Here is a 15,080-nt window from a genome sequence, read left to right as displayed (position 1 = left end):
TCAAAGCTAGTAGTACCATCAATTCAAGAGCAAATATATGTAAATGCTGCCAGATATTTCCGGGATTCCCAACGAACGTTCGCACTACTACGTATATAAGATTTTGCAAATAATTGTTTACAGTTGGGGGGGCTAGTCTACCAGCAACAATGATGAACGCTGAATTAGAAAGGTTCCAGTTTGTTTTTTTCAAGAGCCATTTGGAAGTCAGTTGAAAGCAGTGCAAGGTAATCAATCTTCTTTTCATTTTTACGGAAAACTGAGAAAAAACCGTTCATCGAAAAACTGACAACAAACCGTTCATCTCGACCCAAGTGTCATGACGTACACGAGTATATTTTGCATATCCGAATGCAGCCCAAAATTATCATAGAAATATGGATGTATATGAGTTGTGAGTGGAAGCTGATTTTCCTAGCTTTTGAAAAGCGATTACTGTCAGGTGGAACAATCTTTTGCTGAAGAAAATGGTTAAACAATTTTAACAAGTGTCTTTTTGCGAAATCAGACTGTTTCTTCATTACGTTGAATTCAATTATGTCCAACCCTGGAACATTATTGTTACAAGACAAAAGTGCCATTCAGTATTCCATCTTTGAAAGGGGCTACCAATTGGATCATAATTTGGAGGAGACACGCGGATAACGCTATGCGAAGCATTTCAGCAAACGTTCCAAACAAAGCCTAGTATTCATCGATTCAAGTATTCCTTGCTCGCACTACCTAAGTTATGATTTATTCATTTGACCGTATTCCAAAGAGTGCTCTCAGACGTTTGTCTAGAACAAACCCTCCAGAAATATCTTCAATAGCTACACTTCTTGGAACGGAGAAAGCTATTTATATCTTATATCAACTTACCTTATGATAAAAAAAAGAACCGGAATTTTCATTTTAAAATTCCCGCGCTTGTCCAATTGGTAAACTTTTATTCTCTCAACGTTGGCAACACTTTTATACACATTTTGTCAAATTTTGACGCATATTATACGATTACTTTTTGTTTGGCGTCTATACAAAGAAGTTGAAAAATTTTCGTGTGGCGATTTTTATAATGGATGAAAATTTAGAACAACGTGCGTGCAAATCAAATTTCGTGTTGAAAATGGATTTAAGTGTTCCGAAACGTTGAAAATGATAGAAAAGGCCTTTGGGGATCGTGCCTAGGAAAAACACAGGCATACGAGTGGTATAAACGCTTCAAAGGTGGTCGTACAAGCTTGGATCATGATGAGATCCCTGGCCGCCCAACCACATCTGTTACTGAAGAAAACATTGAATCGGCGAAGCAAATCGTGTTTCAAAATCGTTCTGTACCGATTAGAGAGATTGCTGTGTTGTTGGGTATCTCTTATGGATCAGCCGAACACATTTTAACTGATGTTTTGGGTTTGAAACGCGTCGCTTCTCGGTTGGTTCCAAAAAAGCTGAATTTCATTCAAAAACAGCGTCGTGTTGATGTGGCCAAAGAGATGATTTCCAACGCAGATAGTGACCCCACATTCATCGAATGCATCATAACTGGTGATGAGGTGTGGATCTATGAATATGACGTCGAAACCGCACAACAATCGATCGAATGGCGCTTCGAACGCGAGCCGTTGTTCTAAATTTTCATCCATTATAAAAATCGCCACATGAAAATTTTCCAACTTCTTTGTATAGACGCCAAACAAACACTAATTGTACGATATGCGTCAAAATTTGACAGAATGTGTATAAAAGTGTTGCCAACGTTGGGAGAATAAAAGTTTATTGATTGGACAAGCGCGGGAATTTTAAAATAAAAATTCCGGTTCTTTTTTTATCATAAGGTGTGTCCAAGTTCTGAAGAATTCGTTAAGCCACTTTCCGCTTTTCAATTTCGAGCGTGGAAAAAATATGAAAAATATGGATTGTCTGATCCTGAAACTTCATGTAGTTATTATTCTTAATCAGACACTGCTGCGCTATTAATTTTATGTAAAAATATAGTCATTCCTGAGATATGATTACTTAAAGTGGTACCTGCTATTGTTGCTGAGGTAAATGGTGTGCATTGTAGAGCCTCAGGTGTTGATTCTTTAACAAACATTGTTATATGTTTTTGTTTATTTTGAGTCCTCTTTGAAAGGACGTTTCTATTTAAAAATAAGTCATTGTTTTCCTACGTAAAACAGTAATAATAAGAATAGAAAGATTTTTTTTTCACCAAAACAGTAACTCTTACTCATTAGACGTATATTGTTTTATATGTAAAGTTATTTAAGTATGAGATTAAAAATTCTGATCTATGAATGTTTCATGGAATATTACAGACAGTTTTGATGAAAACAAAATTGCACAATTTTATCAAAATGATATTACTAAAAAAGAAGAGAAAAAAGTATGCGACAGCTGATATTCAACAAGTGTTTCGCTTGTGCAAATAGTGCATTAGATTATGTTTCAATTTACTCGAGTATAGCTATAGTTGCCCTTGCATTTTACAGCTGATGAACCAATGGAATTATTTTCTGAGGTAAATAATCCAAATATATCTATTTATTTGTCGTGGTATCCTTCTTGAACTGCTCCCGATTCGTTTAAGTTAGTGATGTTTCCAAAAGCTCAAGTATACGAAACTTAATAATAGATAATGCGGAAGCTATCAGCGCTAGAAATAATCAACACGACCTTACATAACAAAGCCGAGAAACATGTTTTCCTACTTTATACAATTGTAGATTAACGCTTGAACTTCGTAATAGCGAATCAAGGGACAACAAAACAAGTTCAGATAATAGCCATAATTTCATCGCTAGAGGTTTCCATTTTCGGCGGTGACCTAACAACTTCGTATGCAATTTTGACAAGACAATAACGTAAAATAATACTCCTCACTATATTAATGTTTTTGAATTATCACAACCGAAAACTTTTCCCTGCAGCCCAGTTGAATCCGACTGTAGTACGGTAGCAACAGCAGCAGCATCAGTAGAATATATCAATCATGTTTATGATGACAGTAATCTTTTCCAGCCCACCCATCGGTATTAGGGTGCTGCAAGTACAAGCATGTGCGGAATCAACGCATGGCATGTCGTTGTTGTCTTTTAGTGTTAGTAGCTTCGGATGAACTTATTACATCGATTTATAATAGATAATGTAAACTTTATACTACCAGTATGTGAGAGCATTTTCGTTTGAACTAATCGAAAAGTTTTTTTTCTACGTCCGTCTATTTGATTTTGTATCGTCCTAATTAATGCATCCAACCACAATAAATCTCTAGCACGAGCTGGTGTTAAGAGTCTTCCGAGCTATAGCCATTGATCTTCTTCCATCTTCACTTGCTTCATCGCACCGAGTGCTGTCATAATTTTTCATTAGCGCCGAGTTATAATAATAAAGCTTATGAAGAACTTCATCGCGTACCTCAAGGCGGACGTATGGATTTTCCGGAAGTAAGGCAAAATAAACGATCCAACGTGTGTTTACAGTGGTTCAAAGAAAAGTCCCATAGTTTACCGGAACGGTGTAGCAATTCCGTTGCCACGATGAGCTGCTATAAACGTTAACTGCTTCGTACGTTCGGATAATGATTACTTTTTATTTTATTATAAACAAACACTCATTTCCAAATAACGTTCTCATTCGCGTGGCCGATCCTCTGAACCGTAGCCCTATAAGCACCGTTTTCTCTTGCTTGAGACGAAGTGTGAAATGATATTTCACATAGATTCGATGTAAACACCCTCGTCGTACTTTGATGTATATGGGGAGTAATATTGTTCCCTGGAATGTTTGTGTAGTAGGATGAAATAGACGTTCACTTCCTAGCGGACAAATAGTGTTGATTTTCCGATTGTTTAGGTTGTATAAAATGTGTGCAAATTTTTCAACGATGAAAATATACAAAGGTATTAATAAAGAGAGATTAACGGGACAAGATGGAAAAGCAATTCGATTAACAATGACCGTCTGATGTGTGTTTCCATCATCATGTCAAAGTTACATTTAACAATAGCAATGTCATTAGAAAGAATTTCTACAGATCGTATCATTCGTATAAATCTTGCTCTTCTAATGACCTCTCTCATAACAATATTAAACAGTAGCTTTCACATTTAATTTTTTTCACTCACTCGTTCAATGCACATGGCTCAGGATCATCAGAACTCAACAGACCTGCTTTATCTTATATATTTTACAGATCTGACATTGAAAAATCATGTGCATCATAAAATCTTTTTAGAAAATTCTGCAGACATCGACACAGCAATAGATAATTTGAATCATTACATAATCGAAGCTAGGAAACTTTAAGTTCCCAAAGCTCAAACTAAATAAAATTCTCCTATCATCGCTGACAGTCTTCCACTGCTCATTCGGTTGAAGAATGTTCGTCGACGACAGTACCAACAATCTCGTGATTCTATAATGAAAACAATAATCAAAGATTTACAAAAGGAAAATAAACATAGGTTTACTTCTTTGCGAAACGAAAATTTCTCAGAAGAAATTGAACAAATTATAGCATATTCTAAGCCTTTCTGGAATCTTTCTAATGTTCTTAAAAACTGTCAGAAATCAATTCCTGCTCTCAAGGAAGGAAATGGAAAAACGCTAAAGTAATTCCTATTCTCAAACCCACTAAAAACCTAGCAGAAGCATCAAGTTATCTACCAATTAGTTTACTTTCTAGTATCCACTGGAGTTGCTCTTCTAGACATAGACAAAGCATTCGACAGTGTTTGGCACAAATGTTTTGTATAAAAAATTTCCGACTTCCCGTTTTCTATTTATTTGATCAAAATGATGCAAAATTGTTTAACCAACTCTCTAGGTTAACTATCAGCATTGTAAATCTGAATTGCTTCCCGAACGAGCAGGAAAATTTTTAATAAACATTTTTTTCAACATTTTTAGGAGCCTTCATGTTTTTAAGTTTGCTAATGATTGTCCTTGTTTCATCATAATTTATCTCAGTAATGTCATCTTGAGACAATACTTGTGTTATGTATATTTTCTAGCTTTTCTCATAGATGGCGCGACCGATTTGCATAAACTTAGGTTCAAATGAAAGGTCCTGTGGTCCCATACGTAATTCCTGAATTTCATCTGGATCCGACTTCCAGATCCGGTAATATAGGGTGAAGTGTGTCAAAAATTGTATACCATCACTGAAAAGGACGAAAAACCGTAAAAAGTTTTCTAAATCGACCTCAAATCTTCTCCAGTTAATAGTTTTTTATCAGCAGACGGTCAAACAAACCGATTTCGGTTATTGGTTTTAGGAATCGAAGAAAATTATTTTGAAGAATACCACAGTATTATATATGATAGTATGATTGATATGAGAAAAGCATCATTACACCACTAGGTGGATTAAAACAGGTTTTTGAGAGCTGTAACTGGTTTCTGAGGACCAATATAGAATCATAGAAAGATTATGAATACGGATTGATTTGTTCAGTGAATCTATGTTTAATTTTATTTTACAGGTCCTTAACTATTCCATAGTAGGATCACAAGAACGTTAATATTGATGTAGATGAAGATGTGTTGCTGTATCGATATTTCGTAAAACAATTTCAGGGTTTACATTGCTTTCGATATGAGATCTGTATTCTAGCCGATTAGTTCTAAGCTGATAGAATATATAACTAATTGAATTAATCATTGCTTAACTTAAAACCCTGAATGTTATTGATTGATCTGCTAGAATCATGAAGAACTCTTACTTTCTGATTATTTTTCTAATTACTCTACAAGCATTTAGAATTCTATTAGGAAAAAATGAATCGATATATTGTACATTTTAACAGCTATCATTTGATTTATTTGCTCATCAACGCATTGAAATCGTAAACATGCTGCATTTCAAAGTTAGGATGGCATGACGGATATACCTATTGTTTATTGACTAACAGATACATTAGAAAAAAAACCCGTTTTAATCCATCTAGTTGTGCAATGATGCCTTTCTCATATATAATACTGCGGTATTCTATTCAAAATGTTTTTCTTCGATTTTTGAAAGAAACCAAGGGATTGTTTGTGCATTAACTAGTATAACATAGAGAATGAAACAGTTCTCTGGTTAGTGACTCCCAATAGAAAACGAAGTGGGTTCACTATTATATGTACTTACAGCACCGGAATAATCGAAATATAGTGGATGTATAATCGAAGTCCACATAGTTGGAATAAGCGGCAATAATAAAATGATTCTATCGCAATTGTCCACTGCCCGTATAGAATCGGATCGCAAAACGAGAATAAGCTTCAGAGAGAAACCTTACAGCCAGGCCCGTACCCAGGATTTCATTTCGGGAGGGGCCCAAAGATTGAAAAATAATGTTACTGAAGATTGCACATTTCATCACGTTTACTGTCTTGTTATTTCTGTAATACATGTCTGAGACATTCTAAATAATTATATGTTTTTGATTTCGGGAGGGGCCAGGGCCCCTCGGGCCCCCCCTCTGGGTACGTGACTGCCCACAGCAGCGTGCAAAACTATGATGCTCAGACAGGTCATCGAGAGAAATTCGCTCTATTTGTTCAACTCCTATACCATGTTTATGTCGACGAAAATTTTATTTTCTTCAATTTGCTTAAGGTTTCAATTTGCTTAAGGATCGGGTAGGGTCAAACACTTTCGAAAAATCATTTGCTTTTTTCTTTACATTTACTTCATGTAAAACATTTCAAGAATATTCTGTGAAATTTTCAAGCCTATTGGAACGAAACTCTGGAAGTTATGGGCCTTTATCTATGCTTATCCCATTCTACGAAGAAGCAAGAGTTCGGCGCTCAGGCCTGAGATTTCTACTTCGATGGACTTAAAAACTTGACAAAAAATTCTTGAAATATTTTATTATAACAAAATACAAAAGAAAAAATATGACTCTTTGAAAGTTTTAGAACCTACGGACCTACAACGATAAAACAATTTTCGTTTTCGTTCTAGCCACCAGAAAGGATATTGCATCTCGGTGCAATATCCAAAAAGTCGTTACATAAATAGTGAAAACTTTGCGTCTGCTTGGCGGTTTAAATTGAACTGTTAGGCGAAGATGGCAGTTCAATTTGAACTGCTTTGAGCACTGATGAGCCGGTGTTATTTTGGGAAGCTACAAAATGACGGATATTTATGTGAAAAATTGTAGTTTTGACTTTGAACAATCACCAAAAATAAAAAAAAAATAGAAAACCTGTTTTAATCCACCTAGTGGTGTAATGATGCCTTTCTCATATCAATCATACTATCATATATAATACTTTGGTATTCTTCAAAATCATTTTTCTTCGATTCTTAAAAGAATAACCGAAATAGATTTGTTTGACCGTCTACTGATAAAACCTATCAATTGGAAAAGATTTGAGGTCGATTTAGAATTTTTTTTAAGGTTTTTCGCTCTTCTCAGTGATGGTATAAAATTTTTAACACACTTTACCCTATATTTCCGGATCCGGAAGTCGGATCCAGATGAAATTCAGGAATTACGTATGGGACCACTCAGTTCGTCGAGTACGCAAAATGTCTGTGTGTATGTGTGTGTGTGTATGTGCGTATGTGTGTATGTAACGTTTTTTGCACTAACTTTTCTCGGAGATGGCTAAACCGATTCTCACAAACTTAGATTCAAATGAAAAGTCTCGTGGTCCCATACAAAATTCCTGCATATCATTCGGATCCGACTTCCGGTTCCGGAGTTATGGGGTAAAATGAGCAAAAAAAATGAAAATATGTGTTCTAAGTTTTCTCATAGATGGTGCGACCGATTTTCACAAACTTAGATTCAAATGAAAGGTCTTGAGGTCCCATACAAAATTCCTGAATATTATTTGGATCCGACTTCCGGTTCAAGAGTTATGGGGAAAAATGTGCAAAAAAAAGAAAATATGTGTTTTAACTTTTCTCATAGATGGCGCGACCGATTTTCACAGACTTAGATTCAAATGAAAGGTCCTGTTGTCCCATGCGTTATTCCTGAATTTCATGCGGATCCGACTTCCGGATCCGGAAATATAGGGTAAAGTGTGTTAAAAATTGTACACCATCACTGAAAATGGGGAAAAACCTTAAAAAAATTTCTAAATCGACCTCAAATCTTTTCCAATTTGATGGTTTTTATCAGTAGACGGTCAAACAAACCGATTTCGGTTATTCTTTTAAGAATCGAAGAAAAAATTTTTTTTTGCCTTTTTCATATAGAAAGGTTATGCAATCACTGTGAAAACCGACGTTTGAACCGAGGCCCGGAGGGCCGAGTGTCATATACCATTCGACTCAGTTCGTCGAGTACGCAAAATGTCTGTGTGTGTTTGTTTGTGTGTGTGCATGTGTGTGTGTATGTGTGTGTATGTGCGTATGTGTGTATGTAACGTTTTTTGCACTAACTTTATGGGGTAAAATGCGCAAAAAAATGAAAATATTTGTTCTAACTTTTCTCATAGATGGCGCGACCGATTTTCACAAACTTAGATTTAAATGAAAGGTCCTGTGGTCCCATACGTAATTTCTGAATTTCATCCGGATCCGACTTCCGGATCCGGAAATATAGGGTAAAGTGTGTTAAAAATTTTATACCATCACTGAAAAGAGCGAAAAACCGTAAAAAGTTTTCTAAATCGACCTCAAATCTTTTCCAATTGATAGTTTTTATCAGTAGACGGTCAAACAAATCTATTTCGATTATTCTTTTAAGAATCGAAGAAAAATAATTTTGAAGAATACCACAGTATTATATATGACAGTATGATTGATATGAGAAAGGCATCATTACACCACTAGGTGGATTAAAACAGGTTTTTTACAAACTAGCTGCCAAAAACTTCCGGCTGGATATGCGCTACATGAGTATTGATTTGAAGTAGCATGTTTTTCCTTGAAAACTCTACTAAATGTTGTTCAAATTATGCTTTTTATTATGCAAAACAATTGAATTTACTTTTTGCAACGATAGGTCTTAAAAAAATCCGCATAAAAAGTGTAATTTTTCATCAGATAGACCTTCACCCCCCCCCCCCCTATATTAACGAAGATCGAATATGAAGTCTATAATAAATGACCTTGAATGTGCAGCAGGCAGAGCCAATGCCTTTTGTTTGCTCATTGCACAATAGTATTGTTGTTCACTATTCTGTTTTGTATTTTGTTTCTATCACCAAGCCGTGTACGAACTCGGTTGCCAGTTTGTATTAAAGACTGTCCCAGAAAGTATGGACGCACTTTGATTTCGCTGTAAATAATTCACAAGTGTTAGATATTCAAATTTTATTCCATATACTGATAATATTAGACTACAACAACAGAATATTATTCTCAACATTTGCTACTTGGTCATTTAAGACTAGCTGGCGCAGCTTCTTGCGAACGTTCCTCATTAAATTCCGTACAGACTTCTTGGCAACAAGTTTTGACACTTTTTTCCAATAGTTTTCGAACTGTTGAATGGTTTTGGCTGCCGAGACATGTTTCCTAAGATGTGCCTTCGTTAATGCCCAAAATTCCTCCATTGGTCGATTCATGTCTTTTGGGGCGAAAGTGACATTTTTGGTAGTATACCATTCTACCGTTGATTTCGAGTAATGGCAAGAAGCAAGATCTGGCCAGAAGACAACAGAATCCTTGTGGCTTCGAATCATGGGTAGAAGTCGCTTTTGTAAACATTCCTTGATGTATATTTCGCCGTTCATTGAAGCAGTGGTGATGAAGGGTTTTGAAATCTTACCGCAGCTACAAATTGCTTGCCAGACCATAGCTATCTTACTAAATTTTTCGACTTCAATCGATGTCTCGGACTGTTTGCCTTTCTCGCACCGTATAATATTGTGGTCTCGGCAAGGATTTGTAATCGAGTTTCACGTAGGTTTCGTCATCCATGATTATGAAGTTCAAATTTCCAGCAAGAATCGTATTGTACAGCTTTTTAACCCTCGGCCTGATCGATGCTTCTTGTTTCGGACTACGTTTTGGTACGTTCAGCACGAAGAACATTTGACTTCGAAGTGTCCACTGAAACCTCCTTCTTTTGCTCGAACGGCATCAGTGTACGTTTATACAACTGGGGGTTAGCAGGACCTTTTTTCGACCCGTTTTCGGTTTATCCTCAAAGGTGTCATCCTCATCGAACTTCCTGATTGTATTTCGCACGGCTTTTTCACTTACTCCTTCCAAATCCTTTTGCTATCTTTCTCAGAGACAGTCCCCGTTCTGTGCACCATTTGCACAATGTTTCGACGTTGTTCTGCTGTAAGTCCACGCATTTCGAAAAAAACTAATGAAAACGAATAAGTGGTTAGAGAAGAGTGTAAACAACAGGACGCAGCCATAAAAATTGACAGATTCGGAACCATTGCGAAATGGCAGCGATTTTTGGTTGCGTCCCTACTTTCTGGGACAGTCTTTAAACGGCAACTAGATATTTTGGTATACGGAAGGTTCTTTTTTAGAGCGTCTGGATGGTGCTGCAATCTACTGCCGTGAAATAAGATTTATGTAATTTCACTTACTAGGTAGGGACTGTACTGCATTCCAAGCAAAAATACATCGCGATTCTGTGTGGTGTACAATCAGCAATACAGCAGAGAGTCTATAGTAAACGGATTGATTTCTGTTATCGCTCGGTATCCGGCTGTTATGGTGTATTTTGAATATACCATTTGAATGCAAAAAACGAATGAGCCGGTTCTTAAAAAAAAGATTTTTTCCGATTCTTACATTAATTTAGCATACATTCGTTTTTGGAGAACCGCTTTTATGCAGTTTTTTCATTCAGTCTTTTAAAAGTTGTTTTTGAACGGTTTTTGACATTAATATTTCTATCTAGTGTTTTTAAATTCAAATAATACTTCACGGTTTTTTCAAACTAAGTTACACTTACCCGATTTTTGTATCCAATGATTTACTTGAATTAGACCAAAAAGATTGGCTCCTTAACCATGTAAGGGAATTTAAAAATAATACAAATAAAACATGTCAATTAATTTAGTATTACAAATGTGTGCATACAATTTCAACTTATGTCTGATTTATTCATTTCCTCATTTCAGCTGCTTTTCAACATGTTCGAGATAATCTTGAAGAGCTCGATGGTAAAACGGAAGCCAACGAAACTGACTTGGTTTTTCTGCAGGGAATCTTAGAGAATCCTGCGGTTACACAAGTGATTAAGGTATGTATAAGTGAGGTGCATACAGGGAATGAGCATAATTATTTGAATTTCAAAATTTTCCATCTCGTTAGTCAGCCATTTCAATTGAGTTATTTTCGTTGTGTGAGTTGAGTACCAGAGTTAATTACTTATGTTTCTTTCGTTGCTTAAAGTTAGTTTCATTTGGCAGTTTAAAGCTTCGCAACAACTAACAGTACGTTCTATTATTGTAAGGCGGAAACGATACTCAACTTTATTTACGTATAATGTACTCCTGCGACTTGCGTCTAACTAGACAGTGTTCAGTTGAAAATAGTCCCATTGAATCGATGACACGTGTTTAGGAAACACCCTCGCTTCACCGCAAAAACGGCGGGAAGCTGTTTGTTTTCTGGTGCTAATTGGATCTTTACTCTCACCATCCGGGAACCAGAAACGGACACACTCATAAACTGTTCGACTTAATTGGACTAGTGACACATTTAGACGAAATATTTATGGCATGATACGTTTCACGCCAGGCACTTTGTTACTTTGGCTCGATGATAGGGCGTATTACTATAACTTCCCTCGTTAGGCCTTGGTAATGTAGGATATTTCTCCTGCGACGTCAATCTGCCAAACGGTCTCGTGCTCGGACATATCTTGGTCAAATTTTGTTTTCGCAGTGTTATGTACTGACAATGTGTGTGATGAATCGCTGAACCGTGTGCAAGTCTATAATTTCTTCTTCAAGCGCCAAACATCGTTTCTGTCACCCGATCATACCATAGCCACTAATTAAATCAGATTGTTTTAAATTGATTTAGTCTGTGGAAAGGTTTGACGGGTCGGCATTTACCAAGCAACAGCAAGTGGCCGACGAGACAAACAGCGTCACATACGACGAAGATCTGCGAGTGTGGACCTTATGAGCAGCAATTAGACCTTTTGAACTTGGTTAACTCCGATTAAGGAGGCACATTTTTTTTTGCTGGATGTCAGATCGCGTTTATGAAAGTAGATATTTCAACGGAACTGCAATTTTCAACGAGAGTGAGAAGCACGTTCGGAATTGGCTCAATTCGTGTCACAATGAGGATGTGGTGAATTTCTCTTGCATTATTATATTGGAAGGCCAATTAACTCATTTACTACATGGTAAAATTTCAATTGCTAAGTCTTCAATTCCTAACTTAAGGTGGAGTTTATAATTACGTTTTGAAGATTTTGAAAGGAACATATCGAAAAACTGAAATGATAATACATAAGTATAACTGATAATAAGGTGTCTAGCTACTAATGAGTGGTTTTCAAACTCAATTTACCGAAAGAGCAATGATTTGTGCCTTGCTCTATAGTATATTTTTCTAGCAATTACATCGTTGATGTACTAATTCTTAATCTAAATACATTTGAATCAAAATTGTCATAAACATCGTTGAACAAACGGCAACATACATCTCGTGGATTGGTTTGTTCTTATTGGGTACGATGAGTTAACGTGACAATCAAAACAGTTCCACACGCCAAGTTCGTTTGAATGGAGCATAAAATTGTAATTTTTAGCACAGTCTATAGTATTACAGAATATAACACATGGACTGAAGAGTCCCGGGCCTAACACATAGCTGGCGCTAGTTTTTTTTTGCAGTCACCTTTTTTTCAGCTAATACTAACCTTTAAAAGACAGTTGTGAAAATTTCATGATATTCTATTCATTAGTTTGTGAGTTCGTGTTTTAATTTTACACTGCTTTTTGATTGGAAAAAATATCGTTCAAGCGAAGCAATGGCTTGAAAAGTGTTATGAAGACTCCGCTCCATTAAAAACAACAATAGAACGTTGGTTTGCTGACTTCAAACGTGGTCGTAGAGACACCGATGATGCAGAACGCAGTGGACGTCCAAATGAGACGGTAACACCAGAAAACATAAAATAAACCACAAAATCGTTTTGAATGATCGAAAAGTGAAGTTGCGTGAGTTAGCTGACATCGCAAAGATATAAAAAAAAAGTGTTGGCTTTATATTGCATGAGCATTTGACTACGAGAAAGCTCTGTTCAAGTGGGTACCGCGTTTGCTCACTGTTGACAAAAAACGAGAACGAGTTGATGATTATGAATAGTGTTTGGCCATGTTTAAACGTAACAAATCGGAATTTTTGCGTCGTTATGTGACAATGGATGAAATATGGATTCATCGTTTCACTCCGGAATCAAAACGATTGTCATCTGAGTGGACAGCAACTGGTGGATCTCGTCCAAAGTAGATTATGGCCTCTGTATTTTGGGATGTGCGTGGTGTAATATTTATCATCTTTTTCGAGCAAGGAAATACCACTAACAGTGAATATTATATAGCGTTTTTCCAGCGTTTGATGACTGAAACTACAAAGAAACGACCGTATACGCCAAAAAAATAAAATTTTTTTTTCATCAAGACAACGCACCGTGTCACAAGTCAATCAAAACTATATGAATTGAACATCGAATTGTTCCCACATCCACCGTATTCGCCAAATTTGGCTCCCAGCGACTACTAGCTGTTCGCAGACCTGAAAAAATACTCACCGGTAAGAAATTTCGCACGAATGTAAAGGTTATCGCTGGAACTGAGGCCTATTTTCAGGCGAAAGATAAATCGTTCTACAAAAGTGGTATTGAATTGTTAGAGAGGCGCTGGAATGATTGCGTTGCTCTTGATGGAGATTACGTTGATGAATAAAGTTAATTTTGAACCAAAACAATCGTGTTTTCTTTGTTAGGCCCGAGACTTTCAAGGCCATGTGTTAAGAAGACAACGTACGGTTTTTCAATGGTTTTCCAGTGCTGCCAATCGAATAAGTCGACACGATGCTCATAAGAGGAATGATGAACAGGATCGAATCAAGGTAACCCAAGTAACAATTTTTGTTACGCTAGCTTGTTTGTGACTAGTTTGCAACCAGATATTTGAGTGATTGTTACTAACATCTAACCACTTGCATGACTCAAAAAGCGCAGGTTCTACTAGTTGTTAAGTCGGCTAAAATAAGTTGTCATTACGTTGTAATGCCATACTGAAATAACTTATCTTTTCATAATTTGAAAATAACTTGTTTCCAAGTAAACTAGTTGAAACTTCGACATTATAAACATTGAATGAATCCAGAATACTTTTCTATCAGCAAAAAAAAAGCAGAAGGGTACTTTAAGTCACAAACTTGATACAAGGTACAAATTTCACAACGATCCAAAAATTGTCGAGCGGAATTCAATTTTACTTAACTGTTTTTTATGCGCCTTCAATCAAAATCTGTTTATAAAGATATAAAAAATAAACAACAAAATAACCCTATGTTCAGAATGCTCAAAATTATTCCAAGTAGAGTGATTTCTCATCATTTTAAATTCATATATCATGAGAACTATAATATTATCACAATCGATGTTCAATCCCTATATTATTTTCTTCGTGTTTATAATAGTGCATAGAACAAAAATGACTATTCTGCCTTTCACTATTTTCGGCAAAAAGTAGTTTTGAAAAAAGTAATATCCTGGTTTTATTTACGTTTCATACTCTTCTTGAGACTCCATATTGTGTTCGCCATATTCAAGCCAACAAAGGTTGTTTTGTTTGCATTTTAGTTATCATAACGTTGGGAAAACTTACCGATAACTATCTGAATTAATGAAGAAATTATATGTTATAATCTTATAATATCTAAGTTATTGCTATATCAATTCACAGTAACGATTCACATATACGCTAACGTATTTATAATGGTTTCGCAACGGAAAATAAACTTTTTTTCAACTAGTAGCTAAAAGCATAGCTGTGATCAAAGATATGTTAGAATCAAGTAACGATAACTTATAAATGATAGTTAGTTTAATGTTTACGTTATAAAGAAACACTACTGTCAGCTTGTTTTAACCAGTATAACATAAAAAACATGGTCGTGTTCTTGTTGCAACACAGTTAAGTTA

At 35.9% G+C, this 15,080-nt stretch overlaps 1 protein-coding gene across 7 annotated transcripts in view; it reads left to right on the top strand.

The window, feature by feature from the left end:
- Positions 1–15,080, top strand: part of LOC131428131 (protein PALS2) — a 109,620-nt gene that overhangs the window by 35,731 nt on the left and 58,809 nt on the right. For all 7 annotated transcript variants that reach the window (XM_058591816.1, XM_058591818.1, XM_058591817.1 and 4 more), the window contains one exon: positions 11,026–11,147. In XM_058591816.1, coding sequence (XP_058447799.1) covers positions 11,026–11,147 — 122 coding nt within the window. The remainder of the gene's footprint in view (positions 1–11,025; positions 11,148–15,080) is intronic.

This window comes from Malaya genurostris, chromosome 2, assembly GCF_030247185.1.
Source record: "Malaya genurostris strain Urasoe2022 chromosome 2, Malgen_1.1, whole genome shotgun sequence".
Classification (NCBI taxonomy): Eukaryota; Metazoa; Arthropoda; class Insecta; order Diptera; family Culicidae; genus Malaya; species Malaya genurostris.
The sequence above is the reverse complement of the archived record's forward strand: the minus strand, read 5'-3'. Positions and strand labels throughout refer to the sequence as shown.